The sequence below is a fragment of the Thalassophryne amazonica genome, chromosome 5 (genome assembly GCF_902500255.1).
Source record: "Thalassophryne amazonica chromosome 5, fThaAma1.1, whole genome shotgun sequence".
Taxonomy (NCBI): domain Eukaryota; kingdom Metazoa; phylum Chordata; class Actinopteri; order Batrachoidiformes; family Batrachoididae; genus Thalassophryne; species Thalassophryne amazonica.
In genome coordinates, this window is record NC_047107.1 from 92,593,483 (window position 1) to 92,613,523 (window position 20,041).

The following is a 20,041-nucleotide window of genomic DNA, read 5'->3' on the forward strand; positions in this document are numbered from 1 at the left end:
TGAAGTGGTTGGCCGTAGAAAACTAAATCAAGTATTACTTCTTTGTTGCTGTTGTAGTACCTGCCCGTATTGCAATTAATTATGACCTTATTAGGTGCAAATGCACAGCTAACTCAACCAATGTTCTAATAATTATTAATGGGTGTTAATTGACAGCAAATTCAACCACACTTGTAATCATTATTATGATAATATTGTACTCATTACAATATTGTATTGTTAATATTGTAATTATATTAAAATAGTGGGCACAAATTTACAGCAGACTGATTAGAGATTCTTAGATATCCCCTTCCTAAATGAATAACTACTGCAATAGCAGGCATGGTGGCTTAGTGGTTAGCACTGGTGCCTCACAGCAAGGTCATGAGATCAATTCCCGCCCTTTCTGTGTGGTGTTTGCATATTCTTCCCATGTCTGTGTGGGTTTCCTCCAGGCACTCCAGTTTTCTCCCACAATCAAAACATGCTTATGTAGGGTCTGCTTCTTTCTCTGCCCCTGACCAAGGCAGCATCTCTACATCTGGAGTTGATCCTCAGGCGCCATGGTTGGATTGTGTCTCTGTAATTAGGATGGGTTAAATGCAGAGGACAAACTTCGTTGTATGTATATATGTGCAATGACAATAAAGGCTCTGTTCTATTCTAGGTCAAATTGCACAGGAAATTCGACCACTGTTGTAATAATTATTACAACAGTTGCTGTAATAATAATGATTATTATTATAATTGTTTTTACAGTAGTGGTTCAGTTAGCTGTGCATTTGCAGTCATTACAGTATTACAGCAGTCATTGAGTTTACTGTCCAGTGTCACCTGCTGTAATAATTATTAGGAAATTGATTATCTGATAAAGAATTTCAAAGCATATGCATACATTCATGAAAAGAGGCATTAGTGAAATTCCTAACATGTATTACAATAGCAGTTGTAACAATTCTTTTGCACTTAGCATTACATTATTAGCATACATTATTGCACCAGGAAACTGTTTTGTTGATGTTGACAGTAAATGTGTACAATATGATTTAAGTGACAGAAGCAGCTCATTTATGATAGTCTTCCTTGTTATAATTTTATGGGGTTTACCATAATTTCCTTTTAGAATAACTCATTATTGCATTGCTTCATTGAAATTGTACAATGTGATTTACAGGCAGAATGCAGTGCAAAGTTACCATGCAGTTTCAGTTTTAAATTAAAGCACTTTAACCCATTTTATCACGTTTGTGTCATTTCAATAAACACCTACAGATATGTTTTCAAGACACTTTATTGGACTGACTGCTAAAAATTTATTTAAAGTACTTCAAGTGAAAAGAAATCCAACTTTATACAAAAGGCAGTGATGTAAATCCAGACACGTTACACTTGTCACATTTTAAAAAGCTTATTTTCAGATATCACAAACAGGATATAGCTTTCTATGCAAGTATCTTAATTATTGACGGGATTCACTTAACACTGCTGCTAAAAAGACAATGAAGCACAGGAAAGTGTGTAAACATCATCTAAAAACACTGTAGAAAAACATCTATAAAAACAACTTATCACCTCAATATTTACATTTATAGCTTATTTATCTCTCTCTCTCTCTCTCTCTCTCTCTCTCTATATGTGTGTGTGTAAAGGTGTAGTCCCTGTGAAGCCCTCAAACATATTTCAGTGCACTTTGAAAATGTTATGTGAACAGTTGGTAGCTTATGCATTTTCAGATCTAATCAGTCTAACAGCTTCTGCCTTTTGTCCCCAAAGATCTGTTTATAGTGTGGGAGGTGAAAATTCACAGCGGTGCTTGTAGTAAGCTTTTCCCTCCTTTGTACCAGGGGAGGATTACATCACTGTTTTGTAGCTGGATGACACAAGCAGACAGTCGTACAGAAGCAAGATGTGCAGCTGGTTGGCTGCATGTGATGCTCAGGGTTCAGTGTGTCAGCTCGTTGCCATCCTTTTGGATAATCCACAGCAGGTCTGGTGTAGCCTCATAAGTCTCACACACACACACACAGTTCTGACCCTGAAGCGTATTTAGCCCTCTTTTCTCCTTTTCTTCCTCAGTCAGCTGGACTGTTGGAGGACGCGGCGCTCCTGCATCCCTTGTTTTCAGTGCAAATATCAGCCTGTTTTTGTTCCCCCATCATGCAAGATCTCAAAGTCACTGTCTCTACAAGACATGAAAACAAATAAATCATTCATAGAGGAACCTTTAAGCAATCATTCCAAGGCATTTTTAAGTTGCACCACTGAAGCAATATCAGTAGAATATTTTGGAATTTTCCTCTCTTTTTTGCCTAATTTTAAGTCTAGTCAGTATCTATCCTGAACATATTTTGTTTTCCACTACTTAAAGGTCCCTGTTGTGCAAGAAAGAAAAACTGAGTGGTAATACAGAACAATCACAAGTGAAATTAAGTTGTGATTTGTTTATTTAAAACAAATGTCCTCAACTTTGAATAAACAATAATGACCCATCAAAACTGGCTTTGCTGTTTTGTGTGCAAAAAAAAAAAACCTAGCTCACATTTATTTATTTATGCTTGAAATCTAATAATAAAGTGAGAAGCACACAATGCCTGCAGCTGTAACAGATGCTTCACTTTATTATTTGCAAAATACTAAAGGAGAGAACCGGCAGCGATAAGTTTGTAAGGTTTTGGAAAAATGTTTTCTGTGATTTTTGTTTTTACCTGGTCATTACGAAGAAATTACAAGTGGAGGCAAAGAATTTTAGACGTCATACAGCACATTTACATTGGAATTAATCATAATAATAACTACTAACATGGGGGAAGAAAATTTACAAAACTGATTTACTTGAAAAATAAAATATTCTAATTAAAATGCATCAGAATAACCTGGCCTATAATGTTAAAGCATAATTTCCTTGCCCATTTTATTTATTTATTGCTATTTTAAGGTTTCATTAATAATCCCTGCAAAATTGCACAACCAACAACATATACATAAACTCCTTGTCAGAAATCAAGCTCAGACTTTCATTATATACCAAAATAAATATTAAATCAGTAACAAACAAAATCGTGTAAAGAATTTTTTTTTAACCTTTATAAACTGAAGACGTATTTTAATCACAAATAAAAATTGAATTTGTCTTTTTAAATTTTGATTTGTGAATGTAAAATTTATCGATTTATCATTATTGATTATTTATATGTGTTCCTGTTAGTATATCTGCATATTTGACTATTATATATTACACGGGAATAAACTGTACACACCACGGGGATGACGTCACGCACCTGTTGCCGGTGCCTTGCCGCCTCGCGCCCCTACAGGTGCGGCCCCGCGACGAACAGCACGAGCACGGTCAGCTGCAAGGCGGCGCGCAGGAAGCTGGAGAAGCAGCGGTCTGACCCTTCGGTACTGTCCGTGTCCTCACAACTCGGCTCCGCCGTCCACCTTTTCTCCAGCTGGTCCCCGACCCTCCTCAGCCGCGAGGCGAGCAGCTGAGCCACGGAGCACGTCGACGGAGTCCGGACGCAGGAGGAGTCACCGGCCAGGAGTAACGGCTCGTCTACGGGCAGCCAGCACATGTTGGCTCCTTGAACGAAGCCAGAGGATAAATGAGCCTCCTTCACTCCGTCCTCAATCCTTAAGTGCGTTTGTATTACTCACATCTCCCTCCCGCCTTCTGTACTGCATTATTCATTACGGTGTCACATGGTGCGGGGTTTACGTCATCATCTCCCAAAACAAACTTACGAATCTGTCCCCTTTGGGGTTTGTCATGGAGGGGGAGTGGCGGGGGATGTTTGTTGTATTTTAAATCGTGTTTTTAAAAAATGAATCACACCTACAGTTAATTGTCAAATAATAGCTTACAGTTTTGAGCAAAACAAGGGATTGTTAGCGGAAAACCCGCGGAACTGAAAATGAATGTGAAGCAGTTGTTGCTCGGACAGTTAAGAGGGACGGACACGATTTTGTTTTCCGAGCGCAACAGTTGTACATTTAGTCATTACGACAGTGTTACTTTAATTTAACTTTCAGTTTTTCGGCTATGTTTGAGTACTATGGCAGAGGACGACCTGGAGGCGTTCAGGGAGCGTTGGAAACGGGAGCTCTCGTGTAAGAAAGAAGCCTCTGCTCCTATTTCTCCCACTTCCTTGAGCGTTCCTGGCGAGCCAGGTCAGAGAGACTCGAAAAATCGATATTTTGAGGACTTAAACATACCCAGCATACAAGAACAGAGAGGAAGCAGGAGGACAAAATCGGGTGAGGGTGGAGGAGAGAGAAGTGATGAGGGAGGAGACGCACCTCAGTATGTGTCTATTGCAAGTAGTTTGCTGGATGGAAGGACTAGTCCCTTGTTGGACAGGATTCAGGAGGAGAGGATCAGAAGGAAGAGGCAGCATCAGAACATGAGTGATGTGTGCAGCCCGCCGTCCCTGCAGCCTAATCGAAAGGCCAGTAAAGGCAAAGAGCTGGTTGATCAACTCATTCAAGATCTGGTATGAAAATAACAATGATGGTGATGATGATGGATTAAATCAGCTCTGATCTTCAAACCTGATGTTGCTCTTCTTTTTCCAGAATGAGGTCAGTGACATTCCCTTCTTTGATGCTGAGTTGCCATACGAGTTGGCATTAAAAATATTCCAGTATCTCAACTGTGCTGAATTAGGACGTTGTGCACAGGTAAGCTGGTGTGCTGAAACAGAGAACTTGTTACTTACCTGAAACTCCATCACTGAGCCAAATCTCAAACTTGTGCAAGGACCCCCCCCATGATCTTAAACAGTTTTTAGACAGTATTTGGTACACTAAAAATTTGCTTTTCCCAAAAACCACATGTTGATATCTTTTGCGTAACCAATTTTATGTCTCTGTTTTCTATTGGCTGCATAGGAGGCATCTTGCCATCCAACTTCACCTTTTTCTCTTTTACAATATGTTTTCATACCATTTCATCATAATATAACTACATTGATCAAATTTCCATTTATAGTTTACAGTTATTTGTCGATTTGTCAATGACATATTGATGAAAAAATATTTGAAATCTGTGATTTTTTTCAAATTTTCAACATCAAGAAATGACATGCCCAATTGTCTGAAATATTCTGCAATGTCTGTACACACTGCCTTATGAGTTTTATAGAAGTATTTTTGAAAGTTAAAAGTTATTGTACTATTTCTTTTTTTCCTAATATTTATTTCATTCATTTAAAAGAAAAAAAACAAAAAAGCAGAAATAACAAAACATTACAAACTGCTGAATGAAAAGGAGCAGATTGGAAGAACAAGTCTTATATTTTCTGCCCCTTTTTTACAATACAATCTTGCAATATCAAGCATCATTAATCGACATAATTTTAACAGATTACATTTCTATGACTTTGTCACATGCCACCGACTTATTTCATAATCTTAACCATTATGTAGAAGATTACATCCCTAACAGATTACATTTTAAACTTCAAACATTCTAAATATTATTAACAGATTACATTTTTGACTTTGTCACAGCCCACTGACTTATTTCATAGTTTCATACTTACTATATACATCTAGTTTAATACGTTTTTAAAATAATTTAAGCGACCTTGATTCTTTGATTTCTTTGAGGTTGTTCCATAATTTTACACCATTCACTGCAATACTCCGTTCCTTTATCTTGGTTCTGAATCTTGGATTTTTAAAGACTTCTATGCCTTTCAAATTATAACTACTTACTCTTTTTTCAAACATATTTTGAATGTTTAATAGTAAGGTATTGTTATTCGCTTGGTAAATTGTTTGTAATAATTTCAAATCAACTAAATAATGAAATTTAAGTACCCTATACTTAATGAACAATGGACTAGATGGATCTCTAAAACGACTGTTGCTAATCACTTTTAAAGCTCTTTTCTGCAAAATAAATAAAGGTTGTGTATAAGTTGTACATGTTGATCCCCAGATTTCTACACAATAAGTTAAATATGGGACAATCAATGAATTGTACAATGTTATTAATCCATAACTATTTAATGAATATTTTACTTTATGCAAAACAGCAATGGCTTTCGCTATTTTTCCTTTTATGTAATTTATGTGTGACTTCCATGTCAAATCTTCATCAATCATGACTCCTAAAAATTTTGTTTCTTTTACCCTTTGAATGTCCATTCCATCTATTTTTAATGACACATAATTTTTTTTTACTCTGTCATTAAACAATATGAAATTTGTTTTATTAAGATTTAGTGACAATCTGTTTATATCAAACTAATATTTAACTTTTTTCAACTCTGTATTTATCACTTGTGCTACTTTCTGTATATCTGATCCAGAGTAATATAATGTTGTATCATCAGCAAATAAAATGCTACCAAATACATTAGATACATTCACAAAATCATTGATATACAAAATAAACAGTTTGGGTCCAAGTACCGACCCTTGTGGTACTCCACAAATAATGTTACACAATTCTGATTTAGTATTATTTATCAAACTGTTTTCTATTTTCTAAGTAGCTTTTACCCACTGATGTGCAATCCCTCTTATTCCATATTGTTGTAACTTTTGAAGCAATCTTGAATGGTCGATAACATCAAAAGCTTTTTCAGGTCAATAAAAACACTTACAAAATAATCCTTATTATCTGTTGCTGTTGATATTTTCTCTGTTAATTCCATAATTGCCATAGCTGTTGAATGTTTTGTTCTGAATCCATACTGAGCATTATTTAAAATATGTTTCTCAATGAATTTATCCAACCTTGTCACAAAAACGTTTTCCATAATTTTAGAAAACTGTGGAAGCAATGACACTGGCCTGTAATTTAAAACGTTTTGTCTCCATTTTTATATAATGGGACTACCTTAGCAATTTTCATTTCGTCTGGGAAAATTCCTGTTGACAGAGACAGATTACAAATGTAAGTGAATGGTTCAATAACAGTTTCTATTATACTTTTTACAGTCATCATGTCTAAATCTTCATAGTCAGTTGATCTTTTGCTTACACAGTTTTTTACAATATTCCTTATTTCATCTTTTTCCACATTGTCAAGGAAAATACTATTGACCGTATTTACAATTGTATTTAATTTATCTTCTACTATTGCTTTATTTCCCACCAGACTTGATCCCACCTTTGAAAAATAATCATTAAACTCATTTACAACTTCTTTTATGTCATATATCTCTTTATTTTCCTTGACAAGGTAATTTGGAAAAGTTGATTTCACTCCATCACTTTCCATCACACTTTTTTTAATTCCTCATGTTGCCCTCATATTATCTTTACTCTTATTTAATTGTTCACTATAATAATTTTTTTTTTGTTTCCTAATTATTGTCAATAGTTTATTTTTATATTTTTGTATCTGTGTTCTGTTTCCTTTGTTTGCATTTTTAAAAAACACCTATATAAATAGTTTTTCTTTACACAAGTGTTTTTTTATTCCCTTAGTCAGCCATGGTTTATTTACTCTTTTCTTACTAGTTTTTATTAATTTACCATTTTTATTATATGATTTCATCAGTATTTTCATAAATGAATCATATGCTACATTAACATCGCCGACATAAACTTCTTCCCAATTTGGTTTTTAAGGTCATAATTTAATGCCTCTAAGGCTTTTAATGACTTATCTCTTTTAAAGTTTATAACAGTTTTTTTTTTTGTACCTATTTTTATATTTAAATATTGAAAAAACTGGTAAATGATCACTAAGATCTGTCATCAAGATCCCATTCGTAATAATTTCATCTGTTCTATTTGTGAATATATTGTCAGTTACAGTTGCACTTTGCGATGTAATTCTGGTTGGTTTTCTTATCAAGGGGAATAAGCCCAAGCTATTCATTGAATTCACAAAATCACTTGCTCTTTGGCAACTGGAGCTTTCCACATTAACATTAAAGTCTCCACACATAAAGAGCATTTTGTTTTTGATTTGATGGAATAATTCTATTATTTTAGCTGTAAATTTCACAACACAAGAGTCTGGTGCTTTATATACACAACTGATTAGAATATTTTTAGATGTTTCATGTACAATTTCCACTGTTACAATTTCTATGACATCATCTATAATTGTCATTTCTTCTACAATTTTACATGTCAGATCTGTTTTTATGTGACAAAGTGACAAGTGACAAAGTTTTTTTAATTCGGCACACAAAATATTCAAATAGAAAAAAATGAACAATTCCACAAACAAACACAGACAAAACTAGTGAGTCCGAAAGGGTGTGGGCTGAAGCAAAGCTTATTAGCGCCCACCCCTGCTAGTACAAGTCCAACAATTCTAATCAGTCATATTTACATAAATATAAATTCACTACTACATGTCGACACACAGACATACACATCAATATACTATTCACTTATAATTATATTTATATAGTACCAGATCATAAGAAAGTCAAATCAAGGCACTTTAGGCCAGTAAGGACTAACCTTACCAACCCCCAGAGCAAGCACTAGGCAACTGTGGTGAGGAAAAACTCCCTATAAGGAAGAAACCTCAAGCAGACCAGGCTCTTGGGGGTGACCCTCTGCTTGGGCTGTGCCACATATACCTATATATATACGTATATACTTTACAAACATAAATATATACATACATATACACAGTCACTTATATACATATACACCTACCCATATCTATATATCTACATACGCATATACATACCCACACATTCAAATATACAATAAGTCCCACTTATAAATTGAACATTCCATATAAATCAAATTATATTTGCTTCTTTATGATACTTAGACATAATGTTCTTTTTAAGTAGTTTCTTAAATCTCACTAAGGTACTACTCATTCTAACCTCTGTTGAACATTTGTTCCATTTCCTCACCCCAACCACAGACACACAAAAACCCTTTACATTTGTTCTTACTGGTGGTTTCATAAAAATTGCACAACCTCTTAAACTATATCTGGATTCCCTCAATCGGAACAGACTCTGGACATGTCTCGGTAAGGCTTGGTTTTTCGCTCGAAATAAAGTTTGAATTGTAATGTAATCGACCAAATCAATGAATTTTAATAAATTTAAAGACACAAATAGAGAATGAGTTGGTTCACGATATTGTTTATTGCAGATGATTCGTATGGCTCGTTTTTGCAAAAGGAATATTGGATTGGTATTTGATTTGTAAGTGTTTCCCCATGACTCAACACAATATGTCATATATGGTACCATCAGAGAATGATATAAAGTAAGTAACCCTTCTTGCGGCAGTAGGTCTTTGGCTTTATACAAAATGGCTGTAGTTTTTGACAATTTTGATTTCACATAATTTATATGTGGTTTCCAGCTAAGTTTATTATCAATTATAACACCTAAAAATTTATTCTCTGTTACTAACTCAATTTCCTTATTGTTTATAGTTAAATTTTTACATTTGGGTGCCTGTTTATTTCCAAATATAATACATTTAGTTTTCCCAAGGTTGAGTGACAACTTATTAGCGTCAAACCAAACCTTAAATTTTTCCAGTTCTTTCTCCACTATGTCCAGAAGCTGTTCAAGATTTTCACCGCTACAGAACACAGTTGTATCATCCGCAAAAAGGACACATGTACAAAGCAATACCTCCGCCTTTTTTATCTCTTATATTTACAAAATATAGCTCATATCCCTCCATTTGAACATCAGCCATGAGGTCATCTTTAAGCCAAGATTCTGTGATTGCAACAATGCTGAATCTATTTTTAAACTGGTTTAAATAATCTTTTATTTTTGACATTTTCCAATACAAGCTTTGGATGTTTATATGTATGAGTGACAGGGTATCTTCAGTAATTTTTTCACTATTTAACTGTTTTTCCATATACACTCAACAAAAATATAAACGCAACACTTTTGATTTTGCTCCCATTTTGTATGAGATGAACTCAAAAGATCTAAAACTTTTTCCACATACACAATATCACCATTTCCCTCAAATATTGTTCACAAACCAGTCTAAATCTGTGATAGTGAGCACTTCTCCTTTGCTGAGATAATCCATCCCACCTCACAGGTGTGCCATATCAAGATGCTGATTAGACACCATGATTAGAGCACAGGTGTGCCTTAGACTGCCCACAATAAAAGGCCACTCTGAAAGGTGCAGTTTTATCACACAGCACAATGCCACAGATGTCGCAAGATTTGAGGGAGCGTGCAGTTGGCATGCTGACAGCAGGAATGTCAACCAGAGCTGTTGCTCGTGTATTGAATGTTAATTTCTCTACCATAAGCCGTCTCCAAAGGCGTTTCAGAGAATTTGGCAGTACATCCAACCAGCCTCACAACCGCTGACCACTGCACAAACTGTCAGAAACCGTCTCAGGCAAGCTCATCTGCATGCTCGTCGTCCTCATCGGGGTCTCGACCTGACTCCAGTTCGTCGTCGTAACCGACTTGAGTGGGCAAATGCTCACATTCGCAGGCATTTGGCACGTTGGAGAGGTGTTCTCTTCACGGATGAATCCCAATTCATACTGTCCAGGGCAGATGGCAGACAGCGTGTGTGGCGTCGTGTGGATGAGCGGTTTTCTGATGTCAGTGTTGTGGATCGAGTGGCCCATGGTGGCGGTGGGGTTATGGTATGGGCAGGCGTCTGTTATGGACAAAGAACACAGGTGCATTTTATTGATGACAGAGATACTGTGATGAGATCCTGAGGCCCATTGTTGTGCCATACATCCAAGAACATCACCTCGTTGCAGCAGGATAATGCACGGCCCCATGTTGCAAGGATCTGGACACAATTCTTGGAAGCTGAAAATGTCCCAGTTCTTGCATGGTAGGCATACTCACTAGAAATGTCACCCATTGAGCATGTTTGGGATGCTCTGGACCGGCGTATACGACAGCGTGTACCAGTTCCTGCCAATATCCAGCAACTTCGCACAGCCAGTGAAGAGGAGTGGACCAACATTCCACAGGCCACAATTGACAACCTGATCAACTCTATGCGAAGATGTGTTGCAATGCATGAGGCAAATGGTGGTTACACCAGATGCTGACTGGTATCCCCCCCCCCCCCCCCCCCAATAAAACAAAACTGCACCTTTCAGAGTGGACTTTTATTGTGGACAGTCTAAGGCACACCTGTGCACTAATCATGGTGTCTAATCAGCATCTTGGTATGGCACACCTGTGAGGTGGGATGGATTATCTCAGCAAAGGAGAAGTGCTCACTATCAAAGATTTAGACTGGTTTGTGAACAATATTTGAGGGAAATGGTGATATTGTGTATGTGGAAAAAGTTTTAGATCTTTGTGTTCATCTCATACAAAATGGGAGCAAAACCAAAAGTGTTGCGTTTATATTTTTGTTGAGTGTAATATTCACAACCAATTGTAGTCAAGTCAAATATACTTTCATCAATATTGGTGTCTATGTCATATATTTTATCCTCTGTTTTCTGAGAATAAGTTTGGTAGAAAATGAAACGAGCTGATGAAATGTTGATGATTATGTTAATGATAAACTTCATGGAAACAAATATTAGCAGTGAAAACCATCTTAAGTTCAAAATACCCTGGTTGGAGATATTTTACAGCAACAAATTATATATTAGTGGTTTTATGTTGCTATGACAGCATGGATGTTTGGATAGGCTTATGTGATCACGAAGAATTAGAGCAGGGGTGGCCAAGTTCGGTCCTCGAGAGCCACATTCCTGACACTCTTAGTTGTCTCCCTGCTCCAACACACCTGAATCCAATGAAAGACTCATTAGCAGACTTTTAATGAGCCTTTCATTGGATTCAGGTGTGTTGGAGCAGGGCGACAACTAAGAGTGTCAGGAATGTGGCTCTTGAGGACCGAACTTGGCCACCCCTGAATTAGAGGACTTGGCTGAGGATAGGGAAGTCTTCATAAATCAAGTTTTTTCTTGATTTATGAAGACTTTTTAAAGATCATTACACAATGCACAGACAGTTTTAGAGACACTACCCCCATGTGGCAAAAAGTAGAATTGAAAAGGGCCCAAGTTCAACTTGTCCAAGGTTTTAGTGAAGACACTGTACTGTAAGCCAGTCTTGATATCCTCCCTAAGCCCTGACCTCTGAGCCCTCACAGCCTCCCCCGACATCACCTGGAAGGTGACTGCGTGAAAGAGGCTGCAAGGGTTCAAAATGGTATAGTTACTATTGGGCACTGAAACAAATATTTAGGCCTCCCTCTACGATTTAACCATTGAAATTTCAAATACGATTTCCATCCATTTGTATTGCAGTTCCAAACTAAACTAACAAATTTAATTTAAAGCATATTTATCAGTTAAACTGGTTCATATGGATATGTTATAATTTGGATTGATCCATGATTAATACATTGTGTCATGTATTTAAACCATATTCAGTTCATTTGGACCCCCACCCCACATACACACACACACAAGACACACACAAGTGGCTGGGAACTTAGTTGTGCTTTGTCTGATTGCACTTGTTTGATTTGAGAGAGTGTTAGATGGTGAATTCAGTTTTAACTGGCAGACCCACAGCATTTGTTGTTCTCTACTGCAGTCTGTGTACAGTTGAGTTAATTGTCATGCTTCTTAAAATAAAATAAACTGATTGATGTAAGATTCCTATATGTTGACACAATCTACACGGTGTAATCTACTGTCCAGGTGAGCAGGCCATGGAAAGTCCTTGCAGAGGACAGCGTCCTGTGGTTCAGGCTGTGTGTGAGAGAGGGTTATCATCAGGATGCCTGCTTGTCTGACTCCCCCTGCTGGAAGAGCACGCTGCGAGACTGCAGGAACTCAGCCCGGACTGTGTGTTCCAACTGGAAGGTCGGGCTTAGTCAGAATCGCTTCACTTGTTTGAAAGTCTGGTTGAGGTCAACTTTAATTTCTGCAGCCGGGTGACACATTTTTGAATATGTGTTCCTCTTTCCAACTGTACAGTGATTTTATTGGAAAAATGAATTAAAAATGGTTATGCAATTAATATTTTCTACTCAGAATCGAGTGGGATCAATTACCCAGCTTCAGTTTGAACTTGGCAAAGTGTTGTGTGACGCAAGTTCCTGTGACAGCTTCATCTTTGCTGGGTAAGTGTGAATGACTCCAACAAGTGTGCATATGAATATCTGCTATAATGAAAACAGCATTTTTCAGCATCAAGAAAAGTCTTGACCTTTGTCCTGGTGATCAGCTGTTAGGCTGATAATAATACACTTCATAAAATTTCAGAAATTTGGGGGAAATGTCCTTTAAAATGTCTTGCACGATTTGTGTTTGTTCGTAGCATCTGAGTTAAATATTTTGTCATGAAACGTGTTATGAGAGTTGATAAAAAGTTAGATTCAAGAAAACTTTGGGGCTTGCCAGAGACATGTTTTCTGCATACTTTTTTCATTTACAAGGATGCAAAACAACCAACAGCAGCAAAAAAAAAAAAAACCCTCACTTTTGAGAAGCTGTAATCAATTTGGCATCTTTCCTGGAAAGACGTCTTCAACGGTAGTTGTGAAAAATTAAAATTGTTGTAGCTAGATAGGAATTTTAGCACTAAATTTGGCAAGGATTTATTAATATTTAGAAGTTAGGAAATATAACTTTCTGTTATTAAAGCAGCAAAAAGTGTTAGCCGAAAAATGATTGCATGATGACAGGGTGCGTTGGGGTTTTCTTAAGAATCTGAATGTGTGATGAGAGTCTCGTTGTATCTTAGGTACACGTCTGGGGATGTGAGACTGTGGGGCACCCTGCACTGGGACTCCACAGCGTCCTACCTGAAGGCCAACAGTCTGTCTTTGAACTCCAACCCCAGGCCATACGTTAGTCACGTCCAGGTCAACAGCACAGTGGCCGCTGCTGCTTATGAAGATGGTAAGTGTTTGTTGGTGTGAAGACATCACAGAAATATGACTTCAGGATATTATTACTTCCACCAACGAAGCAGGACGGAGGTTATGTGATTGCCTGCGTTTGGTTGTTTGTTTGTTATTTAACAGTCTCATGGGCACAGTTCTGCATAAATTGTGATAAAATTTAGGCATACAGTTCAGATAATCCTAGAATAGAGTGTGGTCATTTTTCAAGGTCATAGCTCAAGTTTCAAGGTCAAGGTCACGCAGAATTGAAAATCGCATAATCAGCCATAACTTCGGAACTACTCACCATAGAAACTTCCAATTTGGCTCATATTGTTCCTCTTAGGGAGATGCTTTCTGATTGACCTTGGCCTCAGTCAAGGTTAAAGTCCTGTCATGTCATTTTCAACCGTTTATCCGGGATTGGGTCGCAGGGTCAAGGTTAAAGTTGCTCCGAAAAATTAATATTCTGTATTTAAATCTGATGTGTGGAAGTGGTGTATTGGGTCCTAGAATACAGTAAGTTCAGTTTTCAAGGTCACAGTTCAAATTTCAATTTCACAGTCACACAAAACATGAAAAATACATCATCAATTTAGATTAGACTTAAATTTCACCATTCTGAAGTGTCATTTTACTCAACGTTTAGTTGGAATTTTAAAGTGGAACCCACTTGCAGGACATTGTTGGCTTAATACCAGAACTCTTTCAGAAATGTTTGATCTGACTTGAATTTGACCTTTTTGAAGTTACAGTTCAGTCAACATTTATTTCATAGTGTGACATTACTCTGTTGGTGGAGGTACTTGCGTTCTCTGAGCACAGCTGTAGTTGTTCCTGGTATCGAAATGAAACTTACCAAAGAAAATCAGGTTTCTGTCTACCTGATTACATGTTCATGTAGCTTCTGTTGCTGTAATGTAGTGATGTACAATCCGCAGAAAAACAGACCTTTAATGATGCCCTGAGTCCCATTGATCATCTTAGAAACTGTTCCTGTTTGTACTGGCTGTAGGCTGTGTGGATCTGTGGAGCACGGAAATGGGTGGAGAGCCCATTTATCACTACCAGAACCCAGGAAAGATCCAGGCCCTGGTCCTGAGTACAGACAGTCCCGTCCTAGCCTGCACTGCTGGAGGTGATGTTCGAATAGACTCTGCAGATAATCGTGGCTACTGGAGGAGACTGTGCCATGCACACCTGCCAAAGACTGTAAGTTGGGCATAGCCCCAATCTTCTTCTATATGTCATTCTACCCCATACAAATAAAATGTGGGGTGGGGGTGGAGGGGCTTACATAGGAATCACCATGTCCATCCATCTTGTAAGTGCAACTCTGCCAATGCTGTTGTGATGTGCATAAAGGCAAATCATCTTCAGTGGAAGACAGTTGGACTTTTGTGTTTCACTGATGCATCACATGGTACTGACCTGCTAATCACTACTGGCTAAACCTCTTGGTGAATTTCAATAAAGCTTCATGCAGTGGTAGCACACCATGAGAACATCTGCATGAAACACAAACATTCCAGTCCAGTGTCATTGAGGAGAACTCTGGTTGTGATCAAGGCCCAGCCATGCTTGACAACATTGTCATCAGTGCCATCTGAGTGCCCTCTGCTGGATGAGCTATGTAATGACACATTTCCAACAGCAGAAATGTTTTTTCTGCATTATTCAGTAAGATAAAAGTTTTCATATCTGTAAAAATAACATAGTGATATGTTCAGGAAAGGTTCATATCAGTCAATATTATCAGCCGAATGGTATAGTGGTTGGGCTGTAGTTTATTTGTCCAATTTTGACCAAAATTAGTGGAATTAATGAAGGTATTCCCAAAATGTTTAGTGTACATTTCAAATGCTGTGGTATGTTGGTTGGAACAAGTTGTTCACAAAGTTGATTATGTTATTATTTCTTTGTTCCCCCATGTTACTATTAGAGTATTTTGCAGAAATGATGTTTGAGGCTGTGCTGTCTGATTGGCAGGTAGAGCGCATGGTCCTGGTGCCCGGCAGGGGGCAGCACTGTGCACTGCTAGCCCTGGCAACAGATGAGACTGTGTATCTTCTGGATCCCCAGTGGGAGGAGCCACGCTTACTCCACTCTGTCTATGGTCATCCTGTCACCTGCTTAGATGCCTCCAACTCCCATGTTGCACTGGGGGTGAAGCGCACAGGCTGGGCAATGCATGATGGTGGGAACAAGGTAGGTTCAGTCTTTGTGCAGAGTTTGTGTTAAATGTTGACTTTTTTATTTTGTTCATAAAATTTATAGAAACATTACTAGCTGCGTTTCGCCCCATAAATAGAGGCTGACTGTTCCTAAGATGCTCTTCACCCTTTCGTATTTTCAATCGGGGATTCTCAACATTTTTTGTCTCATGTCTCACCAATGGAGGGACATAGAAATGCTGTCTGTCTGTGTTTTCATATGAAACTCAGTACTCCCTGTAACTTTTCATAGATTTGAGGCAAGTCTACCAAATTTGCAGCAGGGATGCATTCCTTGAAGGTTTAAGTAAAGTTTGATGATGAGTGACCTTGACCAACTATTGTACATCACAGAGCCAAAGCTAATATCTGCATGTGATGAAGACTGTACTCTCATTAATATTCCAAGGATTTTAGGCCAATACAAGGCCTTCAGGACAATATCGTATTTTTACCTCTGCCATCGAAGTTGGGTGGAGGTTATGTTTTTGCCCGTTTGTTTGTCTGTTTTAGAACAGCCTGGAGCTCACAATTTTTCATATATCATTGTGAATTTTTTTTTTCTTTTTTTAACAGAGGATTCATATCCTGACAGGCAAGAACTGACTCAATTTTCAAGGTCATCGGTCAAAGTCAGGAAAAATCTTGGAAAATTGGAAAAATCCCTATATTTATCATTGAACAAATTTTCAAAAATTCATAACTGTGTCTGTCAAACAAGATTGAATTTCTTTCACATTTGAAAACATTATGTAGGATGGTATCCTTTACTGACTGACAAAGTTTGATCCAGATGTGATCCTGATCTGGATACAGATTTTGTGGCCATTTAAATTTAACATTGAAAACCCCTTTTAATGTATATTTTACATTATATCTTTATCAAACATGCCCCAATTACTCTCATATTTGAAAGTGAGGTGCAGATTGGCACTCATTATTACCTGATAGAGTTTGATCCAGATCTGATTCGGTGTTACCGACCGAATGGGCCCCCCTAAAAATCGGTCCGCCTTGCCGTCACTGCGCATGCGTCATTAGCCGCGGTTCACAGATTATCGCCTTGTTTCTGCTTCATACTGCACTCCAGTCATCATCTAGCTCAGCGACATATATCTGAAGCTTTTGTACAACAATCATTTCCACATAAATTCAGCATTATTTCATCATAAAAGATGGAGGAAGCGATCAGAGTGCCGTAGCCATGACAAGCTGCTTCTGCTGCGTTCACTGCACCTCCATCATTTCAAAGCATCACCGATTATTGCCTTTTTTCTACTTAAAAACTTTACTTCTACTTTGTTCCACTAACATGTGAGTGTGTGAGATGACAGGTATGCTTGAAGAAACACTATCATGAATTTTGCACACAAACTTTTGCTGTCCGTTGTTTTTTGGCTGGGCTGGCAGCGTGCCAAACAATGCTCCACGGCGAAGTCATGGATCTGTTACCGCTGCGGTACTCCAAAGATGCATTGCTGGCCCTCCGTCCCCGGGAAATAACAGCACCAGCGGATCTCCTCGATGTTGTAAAAGCACAACCAACAATTGGCAGACAGCGAAAGAGAGGCAAACGAGGGGGAATACACCAGCGTCTCCAGCGGAGAGGAACTAGACCTCCACTACCCGGCATATTGTTTGGCAACGTAAGATCACTAAAAAACAAGATAGAGGAGCTCCGCATAAACGCCAAAGCTTGCTGGGAATACCGGGAAGCAGGCGTGTTGGCCTTTTCTGATACCTGGCTTCATCAAGATATCCCTGACTCTCTTGTTGAGCTTTAAGGATTCTCTCTTATCCGAGCGGACAGATCCGAGCTGTCAGGAAAGAGCAGAGGGGGCGGGGTCTGTCTGCTTGTGAATGACAGCTGGTGCAGGCACTACACCGTGAGGGAGACCACGTGTACATCGGATGTAGAATTATTGTGTCTGTCACTGAGGCCCTTCTATCTCCCGAGGGAGTTTGGGAATATAATTATTTGCGTTGTTTATGTTCCACCCAGTGGGAATGCAGTAAGAACAGCAAGCCTTATAGCTGAATGTATTCATAAACAGCTGCAACATACACCGGCAGCTCCAGTGTTTGTTTTGGGCGATTTTAATAATTGTAAATTAGAACTATCCCTCCCTGGTTTTCAACAATATGTAAAATGTGACACACGTGGAAACAAAGTGTTAGATAAATGCTATGGCAATGTGAAAAATGCTTACACTGCCAAATCAAAGCCCCCACTCTCAAATTCGGACCATAATATTGTCCAGCTGATCCCGCTCTATAAGACCACTCTCAAAAGGAGTAAGCCACAAACAAAAACAGTGACTTTATGGGACAGAGACAATATGGAGACGCTTAAAGGATCTTTTCTCTGCACTAACTGGGAAATATTCCATGAAATGGAAATAAATGAAGCCACCGAAACAATAACAGATTACATTAAATTTTGTGTAGACAGTGTTATGAGTAAGAAAGAAGTTACAGTGTATCCAAACAATAAGCTGTATATAACTAAACAGGTGAAAGAGTGTATTAATAGGAAAAAAAATAGCATTTAAGAACAAAGACAGAATGAGTGTGAAAGCGGTACAAAGAGAACTTAATACATTGCTGAAAAAGGCCAGGATACTACACAGGGAAACTATTGAGAAGAACTTTAGAGAATCAGACATTAAAAGCCTGTGGGATAACATCAAGACAATAACAAACATGAACCCAGCTAAAAAGACACTTGCAACAAATGATGATCAAGGAAAAGCAAACGAGATAAATGACTTCTTTTTGAGGTTTGAAATACAAGATTTTTCTGATGATTGTAAGAATATTTTGGAAAACCTTCCTGCTGACCAAAATACCAGGATTGCAATCGACCCATGGAGAGTTCAGTCAATCTTTAAGAAGGTGTCTACAAAAAAATCCACCGGTCCAGACGGCATCTCGGCAATGCTTATAAAAGCATGTGCAGAAGAATTGGCCCCTGCTTGGTGTCCTGTCTTCCAGCAGTCTGTAGACCTTCATACTGTACCAACCCTCTGGAAAAGATCCATTCTTGTTCCAGTTGCCAAAAAATCGTGCTCATCTGGAAACAATGACTATAGGCCAATAACTTTAACATCTGTTGTAAGCAAGTGCATGGAAAAGATTATGCTATCTTTCCTCAAGACGGATGTTAATCCTGTACTTGACCCACTCCAATTTGCTTATAGGCAGGGTAGAGGCACTGATGATGCCATCAACAGCTTAACCCACCTTTCACTTAAGCACTTGGAAGATCCTACTGCATATGCATGGATTTTATTGGTTGATTTCAGTTCAGCCTTTAATACATTACAACCATACCTGTTGCTGTCTAAGTTAAAGGAAATGAATGTTAACCCATTTTTAATTAGATGGTATCATTCTTTTTTAACTAATAGATTACAACAAGTCAGAGTTAACCGAGCTCTTTCGGTACTCAAATCATCAAGCACAGGTGCACCACAAGGCTGTGTCAGTTCTCCTGTTCTCTTCACTCTTTATACTAATAACTGTACAAATAATTACTGTAATAACTTTGTTTTTAAATTTTCTGATGACACAGCCATTTTGAGCCTACTGCACAAAGACTCAAGTCCAACAAAGTACTTCTCTGAAGTGAAACACTTTGTGCAGTGGTGTGATGACAACCACTTGGTTTTAAATGTTAATAAAACCAAGGAAATGATTCTGGATCCAAGGACTGTTGGGGACCATACTCCTGTGGTCATACATGGTACTCCATGACCAGGTCAGCTCATACAAGTACTTGGGGCTGCACATAGACTATACTCTCAGGTGGACTGTACATGTGGACAGTTTGTGTTCTCGACTCCATCAGAGACTTTATTTTCTTCGTAGTTTCGTTTGTATGGTGTCAATCAAAAAATAATGTTGTTGTTTTACCAGGCAGTGTTAGAGAGCCTAGTCAGATATGGTATGACTGCCTGGTACGGCAACCTCTCTGTACAACTTAAAACAAAACTTAACAGACAAATTGATAATGCAATGAAGATAATTGG

At 38.1% G+C, this 20,041-nt stretch overlaps 1 protein-coding gene and 1 long non-coding RNA gene across 3 annotated transcripts in view; one reads left to right on the plus strand and one right to left on the minus strand.

Moving 5' to 3' along the window:
* Positions 1-1,259: 1,259 nt before the first annotated feature.
* LOC117510962 lies at positions 1,260-3,701 on the minus strand. The gene is made up of 2 exons (XR_004560858.1): positions 3,261-3,701; positions 1,260-2,164 (listed from the first exon to the last, which is right to left on the minus strand). It is a non-coding gene; the product is annotated as an uncharacterized LOC117510962 (long non-coding RNA).
* A 198-nt stretch (positions 3,702-3,899) lies between these two features.
* The window catches only part of fbxw8 (F-box and WD repeat domain containing 8), a 51,859-nt gene continuing 35,717 nt past the window's right edge, over positions 3,900-20,041 (plus strand). The window contains exons 1-7 of one of the 2 annotated variants that reach the window (XM_034170893.1): positions 3,900-4,472; positions 4,555-4,659; positions 12,608-12,772; positions 12,944-13,032; positions 13,656-13,813; positions 14,813-15,009; positions 15,787-16,005. In XM_034170893.1, the coding sequence (XP_034026784.1) occupies positions 4,035-4,472; positions 4,555-4,659; positions 12,608-12,772; positions 12,944-13,032; positions 13,656-13,813; positions 14,813-15,009; positions 15,787-16,005 (1,371 nt within the window). In that variant the 5' untranslated portion in view covers positions 3,900-4,034. The remainder of the gene's footprint in view (positions 4,473-4,554; positions 4,660-12,607; positions 12,773-12,943; positions 13,033-13,655; positions 13,814-14,812; positions 15,010-15,786; positions 16,006-20,041) is intronic. The other variant, XM_034170894.1, reaches the window with a different exon arrangement.